Source organism: Esox lucius, chromosome 10 (genome assembly GCF_011004845.1).
Source record: "Esox lucius isolate fEsoLuc1 chromosome 10, fEsoLuc1.pri, whole genome shotgun sequence".
Lineage (NCBI taxonomy): Eukaryota > Metazoa > Chordata > Actinopteri > Esociformes > Esocidae > Esox > Esox lucius.
Genome location: NC_047578.1, coordinates 10,153,670 through 10,177,512, shown reverse-complemented (window position 1 = coordinate 10,177,512; position 23,843 = coordinate 10,153,670). Strand labels below are relative to the sequence as shown.

Sequence of the window (23,843 nt, the reverse complement as noted above, 5' to 3'; positions counted from 1 at the left end):
GCAGCAACAGATATACTCAGTTGTGTGTGAATATTGAAACCAATCTACGATCCATCATTGAGTTTTATAATAGTTGGAAATCAGGTGGCAGGTGTGCAAGAGCGCTCATACGGTTTATGATACCGCAGGAACTTTTTTGTTTTTACGTGAATATTCTCAGCCTCAGAACTGTCATAATACCTACAGAAGATCAGAAATGGCCTACTGAATGCAACCTATGGCTGCCCAATTCCTTTCTAAAAAAAAAGAAGCCGTTCCTAAATCTTACTGCCACCTCTGTAGAGATGGTAATAATCAGATATATCTAGTTTTCACAATTTTAACTACTCAACATTGAATTGGCTGAAGAATACAGAAAAGAAATATGCCCACTTTTTGCAATCAGGATCAGTATTTGAGGCAGCGAGTTTTAGGCATTTCTTTCAACCCTTTTCAAAACAGTTTTCAGCCTCAGTAGACCAAATAATAAAAACACTAGCATAACTGCCAGGCAGCGAAGCTTCAGGGAAGAAAGTTGTTGAACTGTTGATGAGCAGCAGTTAGCTCAGCTTTCCTGAACCCAACCTCTTTTTAATGTCCTTGAAGCATTTTTAACAATATTGGTGTTGCCTGCCAGTCAGTACAGATTCTGAAGCTTAAAGTGGTCTGTGGTCACCTCACTTTCATCTGCACACTATTTTCACTAGAGTAAAGCAAAATAATCAGCGCTGGAGACAGACTGCTCCATTGCATATGTGCAATCCCCTGAGTGCGTCCGTTAAAAATAATCAGCCCATCAATTTCTGGACAATTTTATGGATTTACTTAAATCACATCACCCATTTACTGAAGTTTAGTGAAAACATCCAACGCAGGGTTTACCTTTTAACCCAATGAGCATATGGCCTACTTCAGTCACCCAATGATTCAACCACAACTTTCTGACCTTTGACCCTTTACCTGTGAATGTCCCCGTTAGGATTTGGGAGGGAAAATGTGTTGAGAGAAAGAGTGACAGAAAACACAATGTTCCTACAGGAAAATCTGTGTAAAGGCTCCTGGATAACTTCCAATCAACACTGTTAAAGCCATAATTAAACGGATGAAGTATAAAATACAAACAGCAAGACATGTTTTAAAAAAAACAAAAAACTTTATTAATACTTTTCTTGTTCAAAGAAATATAATATAAAAGGTTGAGTTATATCTTTCTACATTTACACACGCATAGTTTTTGCTTCAAAAAAACAGAAACAAATCCTACTTGAAAAAAAAAAAAAGAGCAAATCAGCAATACCCTGCTGTAACTACTAAATGGTGCCAGCAATAAAGAAAAAAATTCCTCTTTTTCCCATCATCGTTCAAAAAAAATCAAGCCTGTGCAAAGAAAGAATGCATACCAACACACACTGTGGGCAAGTCCCAAATGGTCCCCGACCACCTGTTCAGGTGAAAGGAGTGCACTATAGAGGACCCAGGGAGCCACTTAGGATATGAGCGTGTTGCTACATTAAGGCAAACCCCTATAGATAATACACTTAGGAAGCTTCATTGGTAAAGTGACAGAGTAGATCAACATTTTCCTGTGAATTATCCCCCCCCCCCTTCTGTTTCTGTTCTTCCACTGTAAAAACAAAACAAAAAGAAAGCAGCTAGTATTGCACTGACAGATCAACTAGTATCCCCTAGTAATGAAACCATAAGGAGCGCAATAGTTAAAGAACAGAAGTACTGAGGTTTTGGGGAAGCATTAAAAAAAATAAACACTGGTCAGACTAAACAAGTGGAGGCTGAACATATAACCTGGTCTCCGAGCTGTTGGCGCTGTATAGCCATATGTTACGGTCTGCATTAGTGACAGCACAAATAGATATGCACCAGGCTAGAGCCCTACTAATAAATAATCACAGAGAACATATAATAAAACAACACAAAGAAGAATCTTATTTTTGGGGCCTCATTCTGAAGGTTCTGTAGGTCTGGGAACGAATCTTAAATGGATGGAGCTTTGAGAGTTCTGTGAGAATCAAGTCTTTTATTACAACAGTTACTTTATACGACCCATTGGGAAAGGACTAGGCCAGTGTCATTCATCCATTTCTCTTCCCCTCTTGGTGTTCTGGTTCAGTTCCAGTGCCCTGGTGCCAATCTACACATCAATAGAATAATACCAGGCTTTTTTTAATCAAGCAGGCCCCTACATCCAAAATGCCATCCTATTCCCTACATAGTGAAGAGAAGTACATAACAGGTATAAAGTAATGCACTACATTGGGATTGAGCAGTAATTTGGGACAGACACTCAGTGATCAGAAACTCACCGTGGTACTCAAGTGTCATACTGCTTCCATGGAAAACCCATGGAACAAAGCTAAACATTTACTTCACTCCATGAATCCATAAAACTTTCAAAGCTTAAAAAGACACAAACCATAAAAACAATCATGCCGAATGATGACGAGGACTCCTACTATCCTCCTAAAACACATTGTCCTTGTATTGTACAAACATGGCAGGTAACGAGCCTGGTAGAGAATTCACCTCCTGTAGGCCGCTACGAAGCCAAAACAACAACAAAACTCGAAACGAGCAAATAAATCAACTGGAGGCGCTAACGACGATCAGGTCAACTGATGCAATTAAATTAATACAAAAATATTAACAACAATAATAATAACAATAATACACAATAAACCTAAAACAATAAATGAAGGGTGAAAATCTAGTCCGTCATTGGTTTAAAAACCTCAATTGAGGGCGGGAGTGGAGGAACGACCCGTCAGGAGTGTCACGCAGCCCAACAGAACCGGCGGAGAGACATCGTAGTCCCCATGTAGCATCACTACTGTTAAGGGCCCTAAAAGGAGGCCAAGGAGCCCTCCGGATGGCAGTGGAGGGGGGCAGCGGGCTTTACGTCTCGGTCTGGTACATCTTGTTGGCGTCGTGCTGGTGGTCGGAGTACTCCTTGGTGCGGCAGGTGTGCGCCAGCCCCCCCACGGCCCGGCGGATGGGGCCGGGGCTGCTGTTGTGGTGGTCGTTGTGGGAGGTGTTGGTGATGCTGAGGTCCAGCAGGCTGGCGCAGGTGGGCAGGTAGACGTGCTGCACATGTTCCACCTCCGACCGACACACCGGACACGACTGGCGGGAAAGGACAGAACGGTCAACGCTAAACAGGACGCCGACGGAAAGCAGGGGCGAGGAGCATTGACACTGGTACGAACAGCTCACAAAGATTTAAAAAGCAGGGTTTCAGGCATAGCGGAAAACAACGCTTAAACTGTATTTACAGCGTTTAAGCCAAAAGCCCAGGTTCACCCCGGACGGTAGTGTGGTCTGGATCTGAGGTTTTAAACAGCAAATAAAGCCGGACTCTCCACCTCACACCCTGGGCTCCAGAACGGACCTGACCGTCGGGCAAAACACACACTATAGAAAGAATAATAAAATCAACCGGTGGTGGAAATACACTTCAATGACATTTAGCCAAATTGTAGCCAAGTAAAAGCCAATTACTTAAACACTCAGGACACCTAGATCAAATGACTGTTCTATTTCCCTAAGTGTATTTGGGACCAACCCTACAACACCTTTCCCTGTGGATTTAATGGAACAGATATTCTGGCCTGCTGCCAGCAGCTTTAATCTACAGCTCCTAATTCACCATCTGCGACGGCAGTTTAACCAAAGTTGAGAAACACTGAGCGGATTAGTGTGAGGGACAATCCGGTTAGCTGAACCCAGGCATGAGCAATACGCTGAATCGTTTTTTAAAAAGCCATAATGAAGGAGAGAGGTTACTGCTGAAAGTGACTCAGGAGAACACATACTTTTTCCTTGAATCGGAGTGCTCAGCCTCTCATGGTATTACTCAGCTACAGTCCCAGAGTGCCAAGGACCACCACTAACGAGACTAACAGAAATGCTGGCCAGGTTCCAAAACCAAACAGCTTCCTTCCTTTCCAACTGATCCTTTCTTCAAGGACACAAAGGACCGGATGGGTTTCTGTCGTTCGGCAGCGGTTTAACACCAAACGACCATAAATCCTCGTGAGATGAGAAAAGGAAGATAATACCACCTAACGAGACAGCGGGGGGTTTATTAAAGTGGTCGATGGCAGTGTGCTTTCTCCAGTTTACCCAAACCACCTGTTCTACCACAGAATGGCTGCAGGTTTGATCAAGTGAAGTCGTGTCTTTACCTGTAGTTGGTTGGCGCAAGACTGACAGCAGACCATGTGACCACAGGGGCAGAAGGCAGCGTCGATCTCCTCCTCACAGCACAGCATACACAGCAAGGCCTCCCTCAGCTTCTGTAACCTCTCCTGCAGCGCCCTGCTCTGCTGGCAGCTCCCGCAGTCCTCCCCAAGCCCCTCCCCTGGGCCCCTTAGAGGACTTCGGAACGACGGCGTGCCCGCGCCGCCCGCCCCGGCCGCCCGCGCCACCAGATCCACGATGCCGGCGTTGTAGAGCGCCCGGCGGGCGTAGTCGTAGACCTCCTTGGAGGTGCGCCGGATGTCGAAGACGTACTTCTTGCCCAAGTTGACGTTCTCGTTGAGGAACAGGGAGGCCAGGTGGCCCTTGAAGTCCCGGCTGTACTGCATCATCACCGCGTTGGTCACGGTGTCGCACCTGGGAGGATGTCGTCGTAAATGTCAGGGGTCAAACATCCCAAATTGTGGTGGCAAGCCTACATTCAAATTTCCCAAGAACCCCTAGGATCTGGGAAGCGAATGACTCAACTATCCAGGGGGTGGTTAATCAACAACCATTTGAACTTTGATTAGGCTGACACGCCAGAAATTAACTGAATGTATAAACTGACATTTTTTCAGAAAGTGCTTTCAGACAGAACAAAGCAGTTTAAACACCAAAACATGTCCCGGACTGCGTATGGCTTCATTATTATCACCGCAGAACAATAACAGTAAAGCATTCGGTAAATGGTTAAACAGAGCAGTCTTTGGTAACAGCACGGCTTCAGGGACGGAAATTGTGACCTGAGCAGACTTTGACTGGTGAGGTGTAACCGTTGACAGGCTGGCCACCCTCTCGGCACTATAACCTCATGCCAAGTGGTTTACGAGCACTTAAGTCATTAATTCTGAGGGGGAATTCAGATGAGTCTAAGTGACAGGGTTATTCAGAGACTGCTTTACCTGGACGTGCAAAAACACGTTTCGATACATTAGCGTGATAAAGCTTATGGTGTCTCCACAGCCCTTCTAATTCAGGCCTAACAGAAAGTTTGGACAGAAGTCATTACCCAGAGATGAATTGTGCCTTATGTGATCAAGTCTGAATGCAATAACATCAGATCACTTGCTACGTGCGCTCTGTGATGGACAGGATGTGTGTGTGTGTGTGTGTGTGTGTTGGGTTCCCACAAGCCCGTCTTGTCCTCTCACCTGTAGAAAGCATGCGTCTCTGTGATTGCCCGGTAAAGTCCGCTGGCAGCCCGGTTGCTGATCAGCTTGAATAGCAGAACCACACTGTCGCTGGTCTCCTTGGTCACGGTCAGGTACACACTTTTTCCTGACTGGGTGGCTATTTGAATTATGGGATAGCTGATCCTAGGATGGATAAAGAAAAGTTGGGAGTTGGAAATTGTACTTTTTCAAAATAAAATCCTGTAATACAATAAAAATGGTGTGCATTATCCTAATGCCAGATGTCCTGGATGGTAAACAGGTAAATTGTGACATCTCAGAAATACTACCTAACATGAACATTCTATGCAAATGGGCAGTGCAGAATCTCTGCAAGGAAAACAAAGTTGAATTCATAAAGAGACAACTACTCCTACATTTAAATTATTCATATCTAAATAAAGGTTGTGTAATGTGGCACGGAAACTAATAAACAGAATCAAAACTGAAACCTAGGAGAGAAAAAAATAAATTATATCTGAATGTAGCCAAAAGTTGCAACTGATCTGATTAATAACCCTGCTAAAGCCTACCAAAAATATGTAAGTGGAAATTCTACACTAAGTACAGTCATAAATTATTCAATTACTCCAGATTATTTTCAGATATTTGGTGGTATTTTAAGATGCATAACTATCATCGGGCCCAAATAAAGGCACCGTTCAAGGGTCCCGGAGACCTGTCATGTACCTGTTGACCAGGCTGAAGTCCTCCTTGCAGACAGCGATGCCCTCGGGACCCACTCCTATGGCCAGCCTCTGTCCCTCTGAGTCCCGGGCCCAGTGCCACTCAACACCGTAGTGCTCCAGATTGGACACCAGCTGCAGGGCCTGGTACTCCACAGAGCTCGGGCCCTGACCCTCCAGAGCCTTGTGCTTAGAGATGATACTGTGGGGAAGGGGGGGGGGGGGGTGACACAGAGATCACAGTGTCACTGCCGGTTCACACAAGGTGCCACTGTGCTTCAAGTAGTCCACATTCGGTTAGTCATTTCCTGTGAGAAAGTAGTACAGAAAGGCACATCCGCACACAGCTGAAAAACACGGAAGAGATGGCTGGTGTCGAACGTCACAGCCTGTCAGGATTAGACCTTGTGTAGGAGGTATTCCTAACCGCAGTCAGGCCTGTCGCCAGCCAGGGGTGTACAACAGTCTTCCATTAATATATAATTTTATGGCCACAGGATCTGAAGTGAGGGCTCCCACAGGCTGACAGCGGAGCCACACAGTTAGGTCCCAGCTGCTACTGTCAGCAGATTTCAGGCAACATATCAGAACTCCATCACATGTGTATGAACTCCATTACTCCAGAGGCAGAGAGGAGCTGGGACAACAGGAAAAGAACGAGACCCGAGGGAGGGAAATAACATTTCCATAAGAGGCCTGTTGGGGGGAGAGGGGGGGGGGGGTTCATACATAATCCTATCATCATGATCCCCATAATCTGATCTGAGAATCAGTTAGCATAATGTAATGTGAGACACTGCCTCTGACCTCACCTAAGCATGGCCTCTGACCTCACTGTGTTGTGTGGATTAGCGCACTGGGCATCACAGCACAGCCATTACTCATCTAATCCTAGACGCCCTCAGTTCTGACGGACATTAATCACGCAGCAAAAACAATGTAATAATGTCCACTCCCAACAGTCTGCCCATTTTACAGACAGCTTTGCTGTTTTAAACGGTCCAAACCATAATTATCTTTCCCTGCAATGGTTGCTTCAACCAGGCAGGGTAATCTGGAATTATTTCATTTCGGCTGGCTCACAGCCATTTAAAAGCGGTTTCTCAACTTAAATTGAGTGAAGCTGTAAATGGTAAACATAATTACTTAAACAATGCACGGAAATGCATTCCGTATTCCTCCCGAGACATAAGCTTGATCAGGCAGAGCGAGAATGGTTATAAAAAATTAACAACAGTGCTGAATCAAAACCTAATATGGGTGTATAATTAACAATAAGAGAGCTGTACGGCCACATTAGCCAGAGTTGACCAAGCTCATTGGCATTTGAAAGGAAGCGCGCACACGTGTGCCTGTGTGTGTAAACAGAGCAATAGACATGTCCTGTGACCTAGCACAAACAGTCCCTCGTTTAGCTTGGCCAGCACTCAAACTCCTGCTTCTCAAAGTGTTGACTTAACCGGTCAATGAGCTGCTGGGCTACGCTGGGATGGAAGGACACAATCACGTTCAACACCTAGGAGTCACAGACTTTGTCTCCCACCTTTACAGACAATTCAGATTAAATACCATTATTCCAGGTCTTTTGTACGATTCAGCGAGTGGTTCCAGAATATTTAGGACAGTTGACTGGCTAGAACTCAATGACCTTTCTAGCAATGAAATTCCTTGTGTTAAGTGTCCAGTTCAGTGCCTCGGCAGGTTTGGCCCAGTTGGAGAACACACAGGAGGCGTGTCTCGGCAGAACAAACTTTGTGTAATCTCATCCGCAACCAAACTGGCTCCCCATTCTCCTTCTAGAGCACTATGAACCAGAGCCTACTGGAAACAGGGCGCCATTTTGCATACTAGCTACGGGGAATATGGTGCCAGGTTTTCCCTCTCCGTCGTCACCTCATGCTGGGTGACATGCGGGGTCCAAACCAACCTTGGCCGGTGAGAAACAGAAGGCTTTGAGTGAGAATGACTGGGAGGAAGAGGCCCCCTGTAGAGGAAGCGCATGGGTGCGTGTTGTCGTGGTTCCCTGTTAAATTGTTGCTAACGGCCACCGATGTGTGGGAGAGAGCTGTGAACTTTGCTCCAATTGCCCGAACAAACTTAATCGCCGGGGGCTTCCAAACTCGGCTGCTGCCTGCGGCGTCAGCGTAACGGATCGCACATTCCCACAGCGCTACACAGTCATGTTAGCTGCACATAGCAACTAGAGGCCAAAGCTACACCTTGGAACAAATGATAGGTTAGGGCGCTAATGATATAGAAACTGTTACACTGAAGGGTTTACTCATGGGAACGGGAGCACGGCTTTGGTACGCAAGTCCGGGTAAAGCAACCCTCGTCTGTGTTCGATTTAATTACGGCCAGAAATTAAAGGTATGTTTGTGGACTGATTTTAAATATGTAGAAGCGGGCCAGCAAAAGGGATGTTTCTTCTTTGAAGCACCCGACTGTTGGATGTCTGACTGATGTTGGATGAATCATTAACAAAACATCTGGCACTTGGCTGTGACAGATTTCTGAACTTTCATATCATAGCCCTCCAATAAACCCCCCCCCCCAACCCGTTCACTAATCCCAGGCGGTGTCAGGTCGGACAGCTTGGATGTTAATATTCCGAAGGTATATGAGCCTGCAAACCCCTTTCATTTTGGCTCAAGTGTCAATGTTCTCAGCAGACGGTACACACAGCCCAGATACAGGACAACCACCAGACATTCCTTACCTGTTCACTGTGGCCGGGCAGGGTTCGCTCCCACACAGCTCCGAATACCAATACTTGGCGGTGTTTTGGTTGTAGTCGCCGAACTCTGCCTGGGCCAGCAGGGCGCTCAGCTCCTCGGCCTGTTCCGAGCACATCCTCAGGTGGCCATTATGAAGATCCTCCTTGACGTGCATGAAGAACACATGCCTGTGAGGGAAATGCAGAGAGTGGGAGGAGACATTAGCAGGGAAGAGGTGATGACCGGGGACAGATAGAGGCCAGGGACAGATGGTGGCTTGCACATCAGAGGGAGTGTTGATTCACTGAATGGAGCAGGTGGTGGTGACAGTGATAGGGTTATACAGCCTGAGCAGGGGGTTGTGTGTGTGTACGTGTGTGGGGGGGTTCAACAGGCTTAGAAAAAAGTGGTGTCTGTAAGCTCACGGTCACAGACAGGCAATAAAGCTTGCTTTCGCTCATACACGCGACTACAACAGTTAACTTGCAGTTGTCCAAAGACCCGCACCCTCAGAAGCAGTCCCCTGTTCTGCTTCCTAGTTAGATTGTCAGTGAACTAATTTCACTTCCAACACAGTGACTCGGCCAGTAACTTCAAAACGGCTTCGTAGCCCGTATCACGTTGGCAGAACACGAACGCGACACACCTCCAAATCTGTGTCACAGCATATAATGGAAGTCAGCCCCTCACAGCCTTTGTAACATTTCATTCACCAGCCCCAGTAAAGTACTGTGGAGCGATGAGCAGCTAGACTACCGCTGCTGAATTCAAACAGTGGGATTTGGGAACGATAGCAACATTTTAACCGAGGCCTCACTCTGGCTCGCACACCCCCCTTTCACGTTGCGCCTGGATGCCTTGCTCACCCGTTTATTCTCTGAAATGCTTTCCTGTTAAACACCAAATCAACATAAGCCCACACAAGGACGGCTGAGTAAACGTAGGGACAACGCAGCCACAACGTAATCTTGTTCTCGACGCGAGAGCCCTCTCCAGTTGGCATTCAACACTTGTTATTGTGCCTGGTTTAACATGGACTGGGGAGTAGACTACGGAGGAAGACGTGGTGAAACAACATGAAAGACTTTGTATGCGTCTCCAGGACGCTGGGCTGTGGCGCATCGAATACACACAACCAAAGCCAGGAACACATTTTCATTGTTCTCAACAAAGTCTTGTTTAGAATTTCAAGGGATGTTGTGAATGATTAGGGTTAGCAGTCAGGTTGATTTTAACTTGGCTATGATGTGATGATGCCGGTATAGATTTCAAAAAGAGTGGGAATCTTTTAGTTTCTGTCTTCGTAATATTCATGAAACGCCTGTTTGGTGGCAGCAAAGCCATTGGCTCAGTTGGCTGAGGTCTTCGTAATGATGCTGGCCTTTCTGTGGCACTGTGTATAGATATTGGCCTGAAGGTCAGGCAGCGTCCAGCCAACCACACCACTCTGCAAAGAGGGCGAGCAAACGCCGTACCAGGAAGTGGCCCCTCTGTAGAACTAGCAGTATTTCAACCAAAATCCAGTCAACTCATGTGTCTTGTTTTTACACTGACAGAGGTTGTTTACCTGCCACCACCTGTTAATGGAACGGAAAACCAGCCCAAACCAGTCCTACAACCCTGCCGCCCCTCCCTCCCTCCAAACAGACAGGATACAGGGAACCCGAGCAGACGCCCTTTCATTCTCCCACTGAAGGTAACATCACTAGCACCAGCGCCCAGCACATCTGTGGAAACAAACAGCCCAGAACCAGAACACACACGACAGAAAGCTGCAGAGCTTAGAACCGGTACTGTGCAAGAAGGCGTGATAGCGAGACCGTACGGCCCGGATGGCAGCCGGGCTGTCTGACCCTCACGCGATAGTCACAGACTGCTATCATACAATAAGCCTGTAACGGGACCGAAACAACAGTAGCTCCAGGGGTTCCAGCCACAATAAACAACCGTTGTGTCTTGGTGTTAAACAAACCAGGGCGAGCCCAGCCAGATCACACTGGACGGCTGGAACAGAAACACACACAGCCATCTGTTCTCCCCCCCCGCTACCTGGCCAGCTGAAACAAAGGGCTCTACCTGGGGGTTACCATCGGTCATGGGCCCAAGCGGCTGCCCCCCCTCCATCGCCGGGCAGCACCTTACACCACTAATCCTAGAGACTCACACAGCCGCTCCACATTTAAAGTGACACTCCCGTCGGTCTGCCATGGACTGAAATGAGGAACAGGATACACGCTTGCTTCGGGGCCAAGCCATCACGTCGGAAAACGCACAAGCAGGCTAGGCCTGTTTAGAAGAACAAGTGGCACTTCTTTAGCTCTCACAATTTACCTTAGAATTCAGGGTTTATCCAGAGATTTTTTTTTTTTAAAGTGTATGCAACTGTCTAGAAGTGTTAAGGATTTTTTGTTTAATGACTATAAACCAAAAGCAGCAATAAAATCAGCGTAATTTTATAATCACTCTGATTGAAACAACATAATTCACTAGACAATGACCCAAACACAGATCTGTAAGTCTATTGTTCTGAAAACTAGAGCACTTGGGAAGATCAGTATTAAACATTAAAGCGTCCAGATTTCTGACCATTTATCACCACACTGCCCAGCATATTTATCACCACACATACTGTACATTGTGTCTATATCTGTGAAACCAACCAGATTGAAAGAGAGTTCTTTTCACCAAAGTAAACTTTTCTTCATCATGGACAACACAAAGGTTCCAGACCACATTGATTTGTCATCTATGACAACTGCTCAACATCACAACTGCCTGTGGGTCTGCTGACCAGCCAGATTCGTAGCCCAGGGGGGAAACAGGTGCCCTGAACCTGCCTGCGAGTGCCACTCTCACAGGAGACCAGAGAGCACCTGCCAGGCCCTCTAACACACCACACGGGGAGATGAAGAACAGAGAGGCTCAGGAAGCAGCAGCCATTACAGAGGTTGACGCCCAGGGCAGCAGGGAGAGTGACCATACCGCCACCCAGCACCGTTTGATGGGGCCCCGGTGAAGGACGGCAAAACGGAGGGGGTGGAAGCTGCTCTGACGGGTTACGGTGAAGAGCGGTGACCGGGCGAGACAAGGGCATGGCTCTAACGCTAACTCCAACTGTGTGTGGTGGACAGAAGCACCCGGCTGCATCGGGACAGATAAACCTCACAGAGCAGCTCGGACTGCCAACTGCACAAATGCCATACCACCAGGGAACACACCGACACACACTTCCCAGGAGAACAAAGGCCACGGAGACCAAACCACAGGGGGGCTCTGGTTAAGCCTGCAGGGAATCTGATACTGAAGAAAACCTCTACCACCTCCTCCATCATGGCCCAGTTTAATATAACAACTGGCATGAGTCCTCTTAAGGCTTCCATTAGTCTTCCTGATGAAAGGAAAACAAAAAGCGGCATTGACATTTGTGCTCAGACCAGTGCACAGCACTGTAGATACTGTTCAGATGTGCGCGCGCGCGCACACACAGACACACAGACACACAGACACACAGACACACAGACACACAGACACACAGACACACAGACACACAGACACACAGACACACAGACACACAGACACACAGACACACAGACACACAGACACACAGACACGACAACAGCAGGAGCGCCAACACAAAGTCAACTGCTGACCTGCCAGAACGTTAGGTTTCTGATTCGATGGCAGGAATGATTCAATTAAAATGTGCTGTAGCCCGGCACAGCCAGAGATGGGGGAGGGTGGGCACGGCCAGAGATGGGGGAGGGTGGGTCATTGCTCCGTGTTTCATACCAATAGGGGGATATGGGGTTTCTGGCACACTTAACTTCATTAGTTACACAATGACATTTCCAGCAGCACTATGGAGTTTTGGCTGTTATCAAAGCGGCCGTACAAAGTTATTCAGGCTTTCACTTTGAGAGACTTTCACAGGTACATTCCTCAAAATCCTTTCTATAGCTTCTTTTTTTTAAACTGCTCCTGGTTCACATAGCAAACAACTGTTTCCACAAACATATTTACAGAATAAAAAAAAAAAATTACAAAGCAATGTCATAAACGACTCTCCCAGTCATATTTTTTTGTAACCAACTACGCCTGTAAAACGACTGTTCAAACATGACTTCTTTCACTTGTAACAAAGATCTCATCAGTACGTCAGAGCTCTGTCTCCAGAAGAACCGAAAAAAAGGCCCCGAGAAATGAAACCAGAAACCTCTGCCTAGTAACAGCCCGGCATCAACCAATGAGGAGTGGTTGGTTTCAGAGCTCACAGGGCCAGGAACTAAACAATGTGGTTTGTAGCATTAACAAATAACAGAGCTCAGAGCTGGAGGTGACTCACAGTCAACGAACTCCAGTAACCCCAGTCGGGGGATCGGTTTTACACAGTCTCTCAGTGGAAACTTCAATTCACACTCACACTGATGGAAAAAGAAACCGAATAAAAAAAAAAACTCTGCACAGTGTGAATTCCTGCATACAACAAGAGGCATTAAAGCGAACAAAGAAGTTGTTTTAGTAAGTTAAATATCCACTGGTTCAAGAAAACAGAAGGACAATACAAGACAATGTTTGGACAATACATTTTGTACCATAAAAATAGTAAACATTTACCACTACCTTTATCCCTAACCTCAATAACCTAAACTTTATGCCTAACCTCAAACTAACACTAACCCCTAAACATATTCCCAAACCCAACCACAAAGCAGAAAAGGCTTCTGGTTAAGGTGACTTGCAATGTATCCCCACTTATCATGATTCTTTGTTTTACAACTGATACATTCAGATGGTAAAACAGCAACACAAACACTCAGGGGCCAAGCCAAGACACCTGGAGCAGGAATGACAAACGCAGAAGAAAGCGTGTCATCATTCCAGACTGGAGACTACTGTTGTGTGTTTAAACCAAGTATGAGGGAGGTTACTGGAGTTCAAGGACATTTAAGGGAGCTAAAAATCTAGGCCAAGATTGTCTCTGGCCCATCCTGGCGAACTCCTCCCAAATCCTTTAGTCTGAAATGGCCAGCTTTTCTCAAGTGCCAACTAGGTAGAATGATTCAGTATAAAAATTTTAATCGGGCACTTAAAAAACATTATCTTATCACGTTTGTCTACATTAATTGCTTTGACTATGCATGTCAAATTCTCCTCCAGAGGGAGAACAGTGAGCAATCCAACTGCTTCGTTCCATTTCAACCTTTCCGAAGGCAGGGCTCTGAGGTCTTCATCTATGGAGGCCTGGTGCACTGAGAAGCATGAGCACGCCATTTCAGACCAGTGGTTTAAACTAATGGTTATTGCACAAGTTGGCGTATGGAAGCCTCGTCTTCTGAACCTACAGGAACGCTGTGACAACATCAATGCTCTTCTACTCCACGGAAAACATCGATCAGCCTTCCAACGAAACCCCCATGGTTCTGCATCGGCAAACCCGTAGAGTGAGCGTCACCACTTCAGGATGTGGGGAGGACATCAAAACTGCGGAGCGTGTTTGCAGGACTGAAAAACAGCCACTTCTACATTTGCACCCAAATTAAATTGCCAAAAATAAATACATTCTCAGACTCGTTTCAGTCTTCCTCCCACCTGCAACTAATTAAAACACAAGAACGAAAGCATGCTGTTCAAAAACACAGCCAAAACTGGACACTCTCCCTTAGGGACTTTGTATCAAGACCAACTTAACAGGTTAGCAGATAGGACTCTCTTCTGGAGATTCTACTGCCCTCCTGTCATTCACAGAGAAAGAGGTCTGTTCATGTCTGCGCAGTGCCCTCCAAGGACAGCTAAAGCACGCCTCTCCCTCTAGACCTGGCTAGCGAGGGGCGATGATGTAACTACTGGGATAACTAACATTCTAGTCATGCCATTTCAACAGTCCAGAATTAATCCCTGCCTCTCATCTCTAAACCGATCAGACGCGACAACCCAGTTTATCAATGGACAGATTGGTCAGGGACATGCAAAGAAGGGGGATGTTACCGTTCAGGCTGACTGCTTGGAAACAAACAGGTAGCCAGGTTAACTGGAAGTGCACAAATACCAACCACATGTAGAACTAGCAGTATTTCACTGCACAGAATGTCACTGCCCACAGGCGCACACTTCAAGCCTGCCTAAAACCTCGGTAAGAGACAGGGTCAGGTTGTGGGTGAAGAACCCTTTCTGATTTCTCATCCCCAAAAATTTCCCACTGGTTCCAGGCAGCCGGCTGCATTAGACAGATGGACAGGTTGTTTGAAAAGCTACCCAGGCAGGCGGACCGGAGCGATGCTGGGATCTCCAGGCTGAAGGATTAGGAGAGAGGTCCGTTTGATGTGCACAGGACAGAGCAACCGGAAAAAATCCCACTCCACAGAGCCGGTGCCCCAGTGTTTATAGAAAGCCTTCACTGTGGATGCGTGTGGTTGGGGGGGGGGGGGGGTGTGCACGCATCTGAAGAGATTGCGTCTCACAGGTTAAACTCATCACAGGATCAGCGTTTCCTGGGAGTGACAAGCTGCTTTTAGGGATTTACTCCGTAGTTTTAAAATAAATGGAAAACATGTGACGGTACACAGGCAGTAATCCCTGTTCGGCGGGATATGAACATCTCTGGGAAAAACACATCTCTGAAAATAGAGCCAACTGTTCAATGATGGGACATCAGCAGGATTTGGGGATGGCCGTTACTAAACAGACCTGAAAGTGGTTGAGAGGAGGCAAGCTGCCTGAACCCACTAAGAACATTTCATACACTCAGGTGGCCCTATACCAGAACATTACGGTGTGTGAAAGCGCGTAGGAGTCCACAATAATTGACATTATTCGAATAGTAACCTTTAATCAAAATACTATTTGGTTACTCAAAATGTTAAAAAAAAATAAAACTTGTTTTTAAAGCTTCAGGACAACTTTATTACATTACACATAAAGGAGTGGGCATAGTCCTCATAACCTCAGCTCAATGGCAGTTTGAGTGAGAGAAGAGCTACTGGCACTGGAATTAGAGCCCGAAAATCCTGCTGACCACCGGGTCAAATCACTGCTCAGCTGTCACTTGCCAAGATGCGCATGCCTCCCAGTCTATACAAGTCTCAAAGGAGTCTTTCATTAATAAACTAAAAGCTGGGGTCTCTTCCGCACACGCAGCAATGGAAACAAATTGCAGCCTTCAGCCTGAGCTAAAGAAGTGCAAAGCGCGTGAAGAACAGATAAAGTAACACGAGCAGTGGGTGGAGACAGTTAGAGCCCAAGTAGGGCAAAGGTGAAAGCACAAAGAGGGTTAGAGAATCGTGACCCTGCCAACTTCTCGTAACACTCGCCTCTTCTCCTCCTCACTCGAGCACACGTGTGCAGGAACAAGGGACAGAGAAATGTCCTTACATGCAGCACTGAGTCACAGATTCCAGCCCAAGAACAGAGACAGGGCCCACAGCATGCCAACAGACACAGAACGAGTGGGACGTTTCTGTTGAGTTCACCAGGCCTGTGCTATTGGGGGAATTGCAGAAAAAGTCAAAATAGCCCCCTTCTCTTCAAACTGAAAACATGTGAACTGCCAGACGTGCTGCGACATTTTCTTTATTAGTAAGAAGCCTTCGTAGGAAGCAAATAGACTAATGAGTTCCTGTTGTTGTCATCCTAGGGGGACTGAAACCACCAGCGAAATAACAGGCAAAGGTCAGAACACGCCTCAGCCATCATTTCACTTTACTTGCTTAATACATGCATGTGAGTGCACGCATGGTCAGGATCTTGCATCAAACCGGGTCATCCCGAAGGAAGCAGTTAGAAGTCCCACCCACTTGACTACACAAAAGATGTAGCGGAATTTTCACACTCCACAATGGGACATAAGCATGTTCCTATTGTCCTGCTCTGTGAGTGGGGCTCTGACCTCCTGGGCCACTTTAGTGATAAGACATCTGGCAGCGTGGGACAAAAATAAAACCCTTGAGATGAGCTCCGCCCACCATCAGCGCGTGACATCTGTTCGTAACCCTCCTAATCTGCCAGAGGTCAGCAGCGGAAGACCCACGGTGTGTCTAAGTGTTCTCCACTGCCTGAAGCTCTCCTCAGAGCCTCAACCTCCCCCACTCCTTCATCCTCAGTACCCCCTCACCAGGACAGTGGCACTGTCCATCCATCCACACACATAAAACCAGAGTCTTTAGCCTGTCTGCCTTTCAAGTAAGCGTGGGAGGAGGGTGGAGGGTTTTGGGTTCCGTGAGTCCAGACAGAGACAGCAGGGAGAGGGAGGCCGATGGGGATGGATCTCAGTTTAAAGAAGAGTTACTGGCTGACCATGCCGGTCTGGAGAGGGAGCCAAGAGGCTCAGCTAAACACACCCCTCCCCTCTAACAGCATGTTATCAGATGTCTTCCCTGGCTGACAGGCTGGAGTTCAAATCAGCTCTTAATGATGTTGCATCTCCCCCACATCTGTGGATAGATAGTCATCTGATGATATCCACATCAAAAACTGCATGCCACGCTTTTACTGCAGCAGGCAGTTCACACGGAGAGGAGCACCCTATTAATAACAGTAAGACAGGCGGCAAGCTGAAATACTCTGGTTCCCAAATTCCACCATATTCCCTATATAGTCCACTGCTTCTGACTGGGGCTGATAGGTCTCTGTTCAAAAGGAGGGTGCTGCCTAGGGAATAGGATGCCATTTGGGATGTAGATTATGATCGAGTCAGAATCCGGCTTTGCCAGGACTTGTGACTTTGCACTGAAACTCCTAGAGGAACTTTGAAGGGCTGGGAGGAGGTTGTTGATCTTTAGGTCTTCAGTGGGTCAGGCCTTTTGCTAGAGACATGTTTCAACATGCTTTTTGGAATACGGGAGAATCTCTCTAGTTCGGTCTCTGTGGACAAGTAGTTTTGTTTTGACAACATTGATCAATACTGGTTACTGAAAAAAATATATATATAATTAACTCTAGTTGCATATTTTCTAGAACTGCATTAAAAGCACTTAAGCATCCAAACAACTGCCAAATGTGGCTCTGAAAAAAAGCTCTCCGAAAAGGCGAAAGGCACAAAAAAAAAATATATGTAAACAAGGACACATTGAACGACAAGAAGTTAACCGACAACAAAAGAAACCAACAGAAAACAGCACCTGAAACAACATAGGCTGAAGTGAGCACACTTCTCCTTTATTCACTTGAATGAGACACAGCAGGAGAAGTGTGTAGCTCATCAGACAGGACCAGGCAGGCAGAGGGACCCTGGGGGAACAGCATATCACATTTCCTGCTCGCCACCCAACTCTTCTCATCTACAATGACCTGTAGTAACCCTGCACGCTACAGGGTTACTTTAGGTCGTTCTACAGTAGTGCCTAAACAGAAAGTCTAACTTCACAGGCCGGAGGATCTACAGTAAAGCCTTAAGGGATCTTGCTGTTCCCCTTTCCCCTACTTCTCCTAGAGAACAAGTCAGAGGGCTGTTCATAACAGTAGTTAAGTTGCCATATTAATATTTAGTGAGTAACATGTCCTATACATAATCTGGCTCCTTCGTGAGGACATGGGTAGACCTTAACTATTGTAATGAGATAGTGAAACATGCAAATCGATGAATGCATTGTACAAATACCTCGTCTGTTCCTGGAGAATGAGATGTGGTTCCACAAAGAATTTTACTCTGAGCCTTAGTCGACAGGGAGTCAGATTGTCCATCTGCTGACAAATTCTGTTCCTCAGGTTGAGCCACAGGTTCTCTCCTTTATTTCCGGAGAATTGCAAGCCAAAGTAGTCCACCTCTATGATTCCCAACTTTCTGCACACCTTTGGAAAAGAACAATGAGAGAGAAAAGTTTAGGGAACATCTTGAATAAAATATGAGACTGAGTTTATCATATTACTTCCTTTCTATTGTTGCCATTTGCTTTAGGGCACATGTACGTTCATAAATATGCAAGCAGTAAAGCCGATGGGAACGGTTGGTTGAAAATAAATTGGGATATTTTTTCCGCGGTATTAAAACTTTGAACGCATCCCACGCACCTTTTTCCACCAGCGAACCGAGTTCAGTTACGTAAGGTCGATGTCCAGAAGGGAATGAGAGTGAAATAACTAAGAGACATGCAATTTAACTGTACATGAGAAGTGTACTTCATTTATTTGCAACTCATAAGACAGTGAATAAGCGCCTTATTAATTCACAATTTAATTAATTGTTGACTAGACCTTCACCATTGGCAGTGAACTAATAAATAAACTGATGTCGATCAAGTCAAATTTATGCAACTTCCGTGGGAAACCCCCCATTGTGGCAACACAATAAGATTGCAAAGCGATGTACGGGTACCAGAATGAACTGGAGTAACCTCGACTTGACAAAGCCATCTCTCGCAATTTGAATCAGGAAATAACCCCTCCAAGCAGCGCCTTAATACCCATTTAGGAAATCCTTAACTCATTAACCACAAGTTACATTATTTCGCGAGGACACAAGTGTAGGTTATTGGTCATCTCAAGATGTAGCCAACTTGTTTCTCATCAAAGTAGCAAAACCTAATAGAGGAACTGCATTTTGTATCGCTTTAAGTGTGACAATGTGTCCAGTGACATAGAACGCTTTCAGAGGGAAAGACGCCACACACACACACACACACACACACACACACACACACACACACATCCATAGAAAATCAATAAAAAAAACAATCAACATTGAACTTCGCCTGTAGTCTAGCTAGCCTACATCAAAACAATTATTCCCCTTCTTGGCAACATTTTTAACACATATGTTAAAGCCGCACAAGTGTTTCGCGTAATCTATAGACATTGCCACAATTTAATTACAATAAATACCCATGCTAACTATAACTCAGCAAAAGAAAAGCTAAAAATAACGTATAAACATCCCGCATACAAAAAACACTAAAACGGGGAATTAAAATCAGTATCCATACCTTATTCAGACAGTCCTCCCCATTCGCCTTTGCATCAACTTCCACTTCCATTACCACCGAATCCGGACGAGTAACATAGCAACGCATTTTGGCAGTCAAATATTGTATCTTTGGTCTATACCGTTGTTTTAAAAACAATAAAACAACCACGGTATCCCTCCTTTAGAGACCCTACATTAAGCTTTCGTTCACTTTCCAAGCCCTCTCACTTCGTATGGCAAACACTACTTACCAGCTGTAGGCTATATCAATGAATTGCTATGCATAGCACTGCCTACTCCAAAGCAGCCAATGACAGTCGGTTGAGCATATTCGCAGCCACAAGCTTTCTAACCGCGAGCCCGGTCAAACCTGAACGAGCTCATCTCGTGGCTACAGCACATGACAGGGGACAACAAATGCGCCCCCATCTGGGGATTTTCTTCAGTGTGCTGTTCGCCGGCGCAGCCATAGTACTTAGGACCGTCACCTGAATGGTAACAGGTGACAAACAACGGTCGTTTGAGTATAGCTTTTTCAGAGTAAGTGGCTGCATATTCATTATTTAATGCGTTGAAGCAGTGTTCAGAAATAGCCACAGTAGATGGGACTATGTGTGCCCCCAACCATCTGAATTGTTAATGCCAAATGCTTCCATTGTTTTAACCCAGTCCACTTTATTGCCCTATCCATGTGAGCTATGTCTATTCCTGTACATTTGGTACAACTAAGAATCAGGCCTTCAAAGCTCCACAGGAGCAGGACTTAAATATGCTTTCATTTCAGATGAAATTTTAGCCAGTAGTTATGAAAGTGGTGCTCATGAGCCAAAATGTGTATCTTCACTACCAATTTTGTGTATATTGTGACCTTACAATTAATATGATATGCATTCCAATTTGTAACATATCACACAAAACTGTTATGCTTAAAATCCTGAATGCATTTTAAACATGATTTATAAGATTTACAATTTTAATGTAAAGAGCTGTGAAAGTGAAATTGCAAAAATAATTCTCACTGACATATGTGTAACAAAATGCTCCCCATCAATTGTGAATATGGTATCGGAAAAATTAATTACTGTCTGTGACAATGACTTTAGCTTACCCGACTTTCAAACAGGATAACATGGTGAATGTAATATGGATTTATAGTGGGCATAAAAGCCTGTGGGTGAGTGAAGCATTGCAGCTTCCTGAACTGTGTTGTCAGTGCATTAGTGTGGTGTTCAGCCTAGACAACTGTCTGACCTCCACACCCTGCCAAAGGACACCAGGGAGCTAGCCTGCCTGTTGAGCCTGCCAGGCAGAAGATATCAATGTTCACTTGTGATGCAGCTAGCCTAGTGCTGTGATTCACATTAATGGACTTGGTAGTAAAATATAGCATGTAACGGTGTAAGTGTAGAAGCTGCTGCTTGCATATAGACTGTATCCTCTTAGTCCAAGTCTGACTTAAGTGGTTTGGACTATTTGAGTTCTACGTTCAAAAGATAGTCATGTTCTCTTTCTGTAAAGAAACACAATCTTTATTTACATATTTGTTTTACTAATTTGGCAATGGGTGTTTTAAATAAAAAACTGACTTAATGTCATCCTGGATGGCAGTTTAACGATTGATTATAGGTTTTTCTTTTACATTTAGCACTAGTTTAACGTCCAAGCATGTGCTCTTTAATGCTTGAAAGTCCGTAAATAAGCAAGGGCATGGGTTATTGCAGGTGACAATACTGTCATTAGCATAAAAATTCTCACATTAGTCACTTCAAAATCCACACTTCTTGCAGATGTAATTTGTTTAAGTTATTTGCAGCCTATGGCAGGAACAGACTGCAAAAGACTTGACATGTTCCTTACTTCAAAACTACTGTAAAGACGTGATGAAATATATTCACAACTAGAATTAAAACATAAAATTATCGGGAGGTAGTTTTGAGAAAAACTATCCTTCCAAATATTTTTTTTCATTACTTAACAAGTGCAATTCATTAACATCCTCTTTTTTTTTCTTTCTGAGAATATGCGTTGTCAGCTAAGTAACATATCTATGTTTGCTTAGTTAGCTATTAGCTTCCAGGGCGCAATACAGTATCTTGAAGCAATCATTGTCAATTAAAAACACAGTGCCCAAATGCATTTGTAGACAACACAGCCAACACAGAAAGGTGTGAAACTGTGGCTCCCAGGAAAAGTGTGATGGAGGGTGGACTAGAGGGGGTGGGTCACTGTCTGGGAAGACGTTATGAAAATTAATGTCCATGTCCAGAAATCAGTGGAGCAAGCATTCATAATGGGGTCGTACTTATTGCTTAGATTCATTTTTTTTCTGTCTTACTGGGTTGTGTACATTTGCTTTTTTAAATCTCAATTCCCAGTAAGATACTGAACTGAACTGAAGCTCATGATCACCTACCATGTTGTTTCCTGGAGCATTAGCAGCATTAAGCTGTGAGTAGCTCAGTATGATTTATCTCCCGGATGAATGCCCAAGCAGACATCCTGGTCGGTAGAGCCGTGTGGAATAAAGCAAAGTGGACAAGCGGATGCCTATGAGGAAAACTTGATGGAACTCTCTCGAATCCACTTGGAGATGTTGTAATGAAATAGGGGTGTGACACAACTGTATCAAAAGAAATTAGGGAAGGGAGCAATAGATTTTTTATAAAATTACAAAAACATCAATGTGGCTTGGCCTAACTGATTCTTAGATGTTGTGTCTGACTGGGTTAGATACATGTTTGTGTCTTTTTAGTCCCCAGTGGAAAATCTGACTTCAACATCAACATCGTCCAACATTAATGAGCCAGTCCTTCCCTGAGTTAGATGGATTTCCTTGTACAGGTGCGATGCCTCCTTTTGCAACACTGCTCTCAACATTCCCATTGGCCTATATGACAGCATAACGCAGTCTCTCATGTGTCTAGGGTTTAGTCCAACCTCACACCTCTGCACCCAGCTACTACACAGACCAACTAGACATGGCCCAATCCACTTAACATTTGACTATAATTCAGCTATCATTCAGATGTTTGAATACAGAATTGTCACCTGTTCCCCCTCAGGGACATGACAACAATCTTTGCCAGTTGAGACATGTTGCCATGTCGTCGTCAGAAGAATCTAGAATGCTTGTATGAAAGGATACCGGGAGTGCAGTCCGGCCATCCAGTTGTGTTTTTTCGATTGAGCCGAGGCATGTTCAGAACAGACGTCCATTCAGTGAACTACAAAGCAATCTGTTAACCTCACTGTGCACCTCGCTGCAATATCAGGGCATAAAAAAAATAGCCATGGATTGTGATTATAAGTTATTTATATCAGGGACGCAGCATTCACTGTAGAGCAAGACATCAAGGATAAATACTTGAGGGAAATCCTTTCTCTGCGGATTGTCGTTAATGAAAAGTTATCACGTCATCCCATTTATTTACATGACCTATGTTAATGGTTGTTGAATTGGACACTAACCTTGAAGACTTCCTAAGAAGTTCTTTTATAGCCGCAATTCCAGGGGTAAGAGGAAGTGAAAGAGAAGAAGAGGAAGTCACACACACACACACACACACACACACACAGTTCATACATACTCCTGTAGGGGTATGACTCAGAGTATTGTGTTACACAGATTTAAATAAATACAGGGAACTAGGACAGTAACAGGGAACGCTTAAGAAAGAGGTTTTGGTATAATTTATGAACAAGAAACCAGGCAAGCCTAGTTCAGCCCGCGATAGAAAATGTTCCCACCTCGACATTCACGTGGGCGACGCAGCCTTTCACATCGCCTGCGTGAAAGGCTGTATCGTTAACTACTACACCACTGAGCTGTACAGTTGCTGGGTGTCAGTATAGCTTCTTGTCTCTATCCTGAACAAATCCTCTTTTGCCACTGACTGTTTCAATAGTTAATTGGCCATTCGTGAATGACATTGATGCAGTTAACCTGACTAATGTTTCTTACTATGTACTGTGTTTGCCACTGGCCGTTCTAACAGTGTATTAGCCAGTAATAAGCTTTACCGGTATCTACTAACTTACTGGGATAGTCATAAGAATTGAGCAATTGCTAGTGAGTCTGACAAAGCTATTTCATTACATGGCATAAGAACTTATTTTTTTATTTCATTGCAAAACAACATAC

At 45.1% G+C, this 23,843-nt stretch overlaps 1 protein-coding gene across 1 annotated transcript; it reads right to left on the bottom strand.

Annotated features, from left to right (window-relative positions):
• Positions 1-1,243: 1,243 nt before the first annotated feature.
• Positions 1,244-20,056, bottom strand: mylipa (myosin regulatory light chain interacting protein a). The gene is made up of 7 exons (XM_010873368.5): positions 19,722-20,056; positions 18,401-18,591; positions 8,811-8,996; positions 6,096-6,293; positions 5,385-5,549; positions 4,179-4,608; positions 1,244-3,117 (listed from the first exon to the last, which is right to left on the bottom strand). Exons 1-7 carry the CDS (start codon positions 19,806-19,808, stop codon positions 2,890-2,892), a joined length of 1,485 nt encoding a protein of 494 aa, XP_010871670.1. The 5' UTR covers positions 19,809-20,056; the 3' UTR covers positions 1,244-2,889.
• Positions 20,057-23,843: the final 3,787 nt, after the last annotated feature.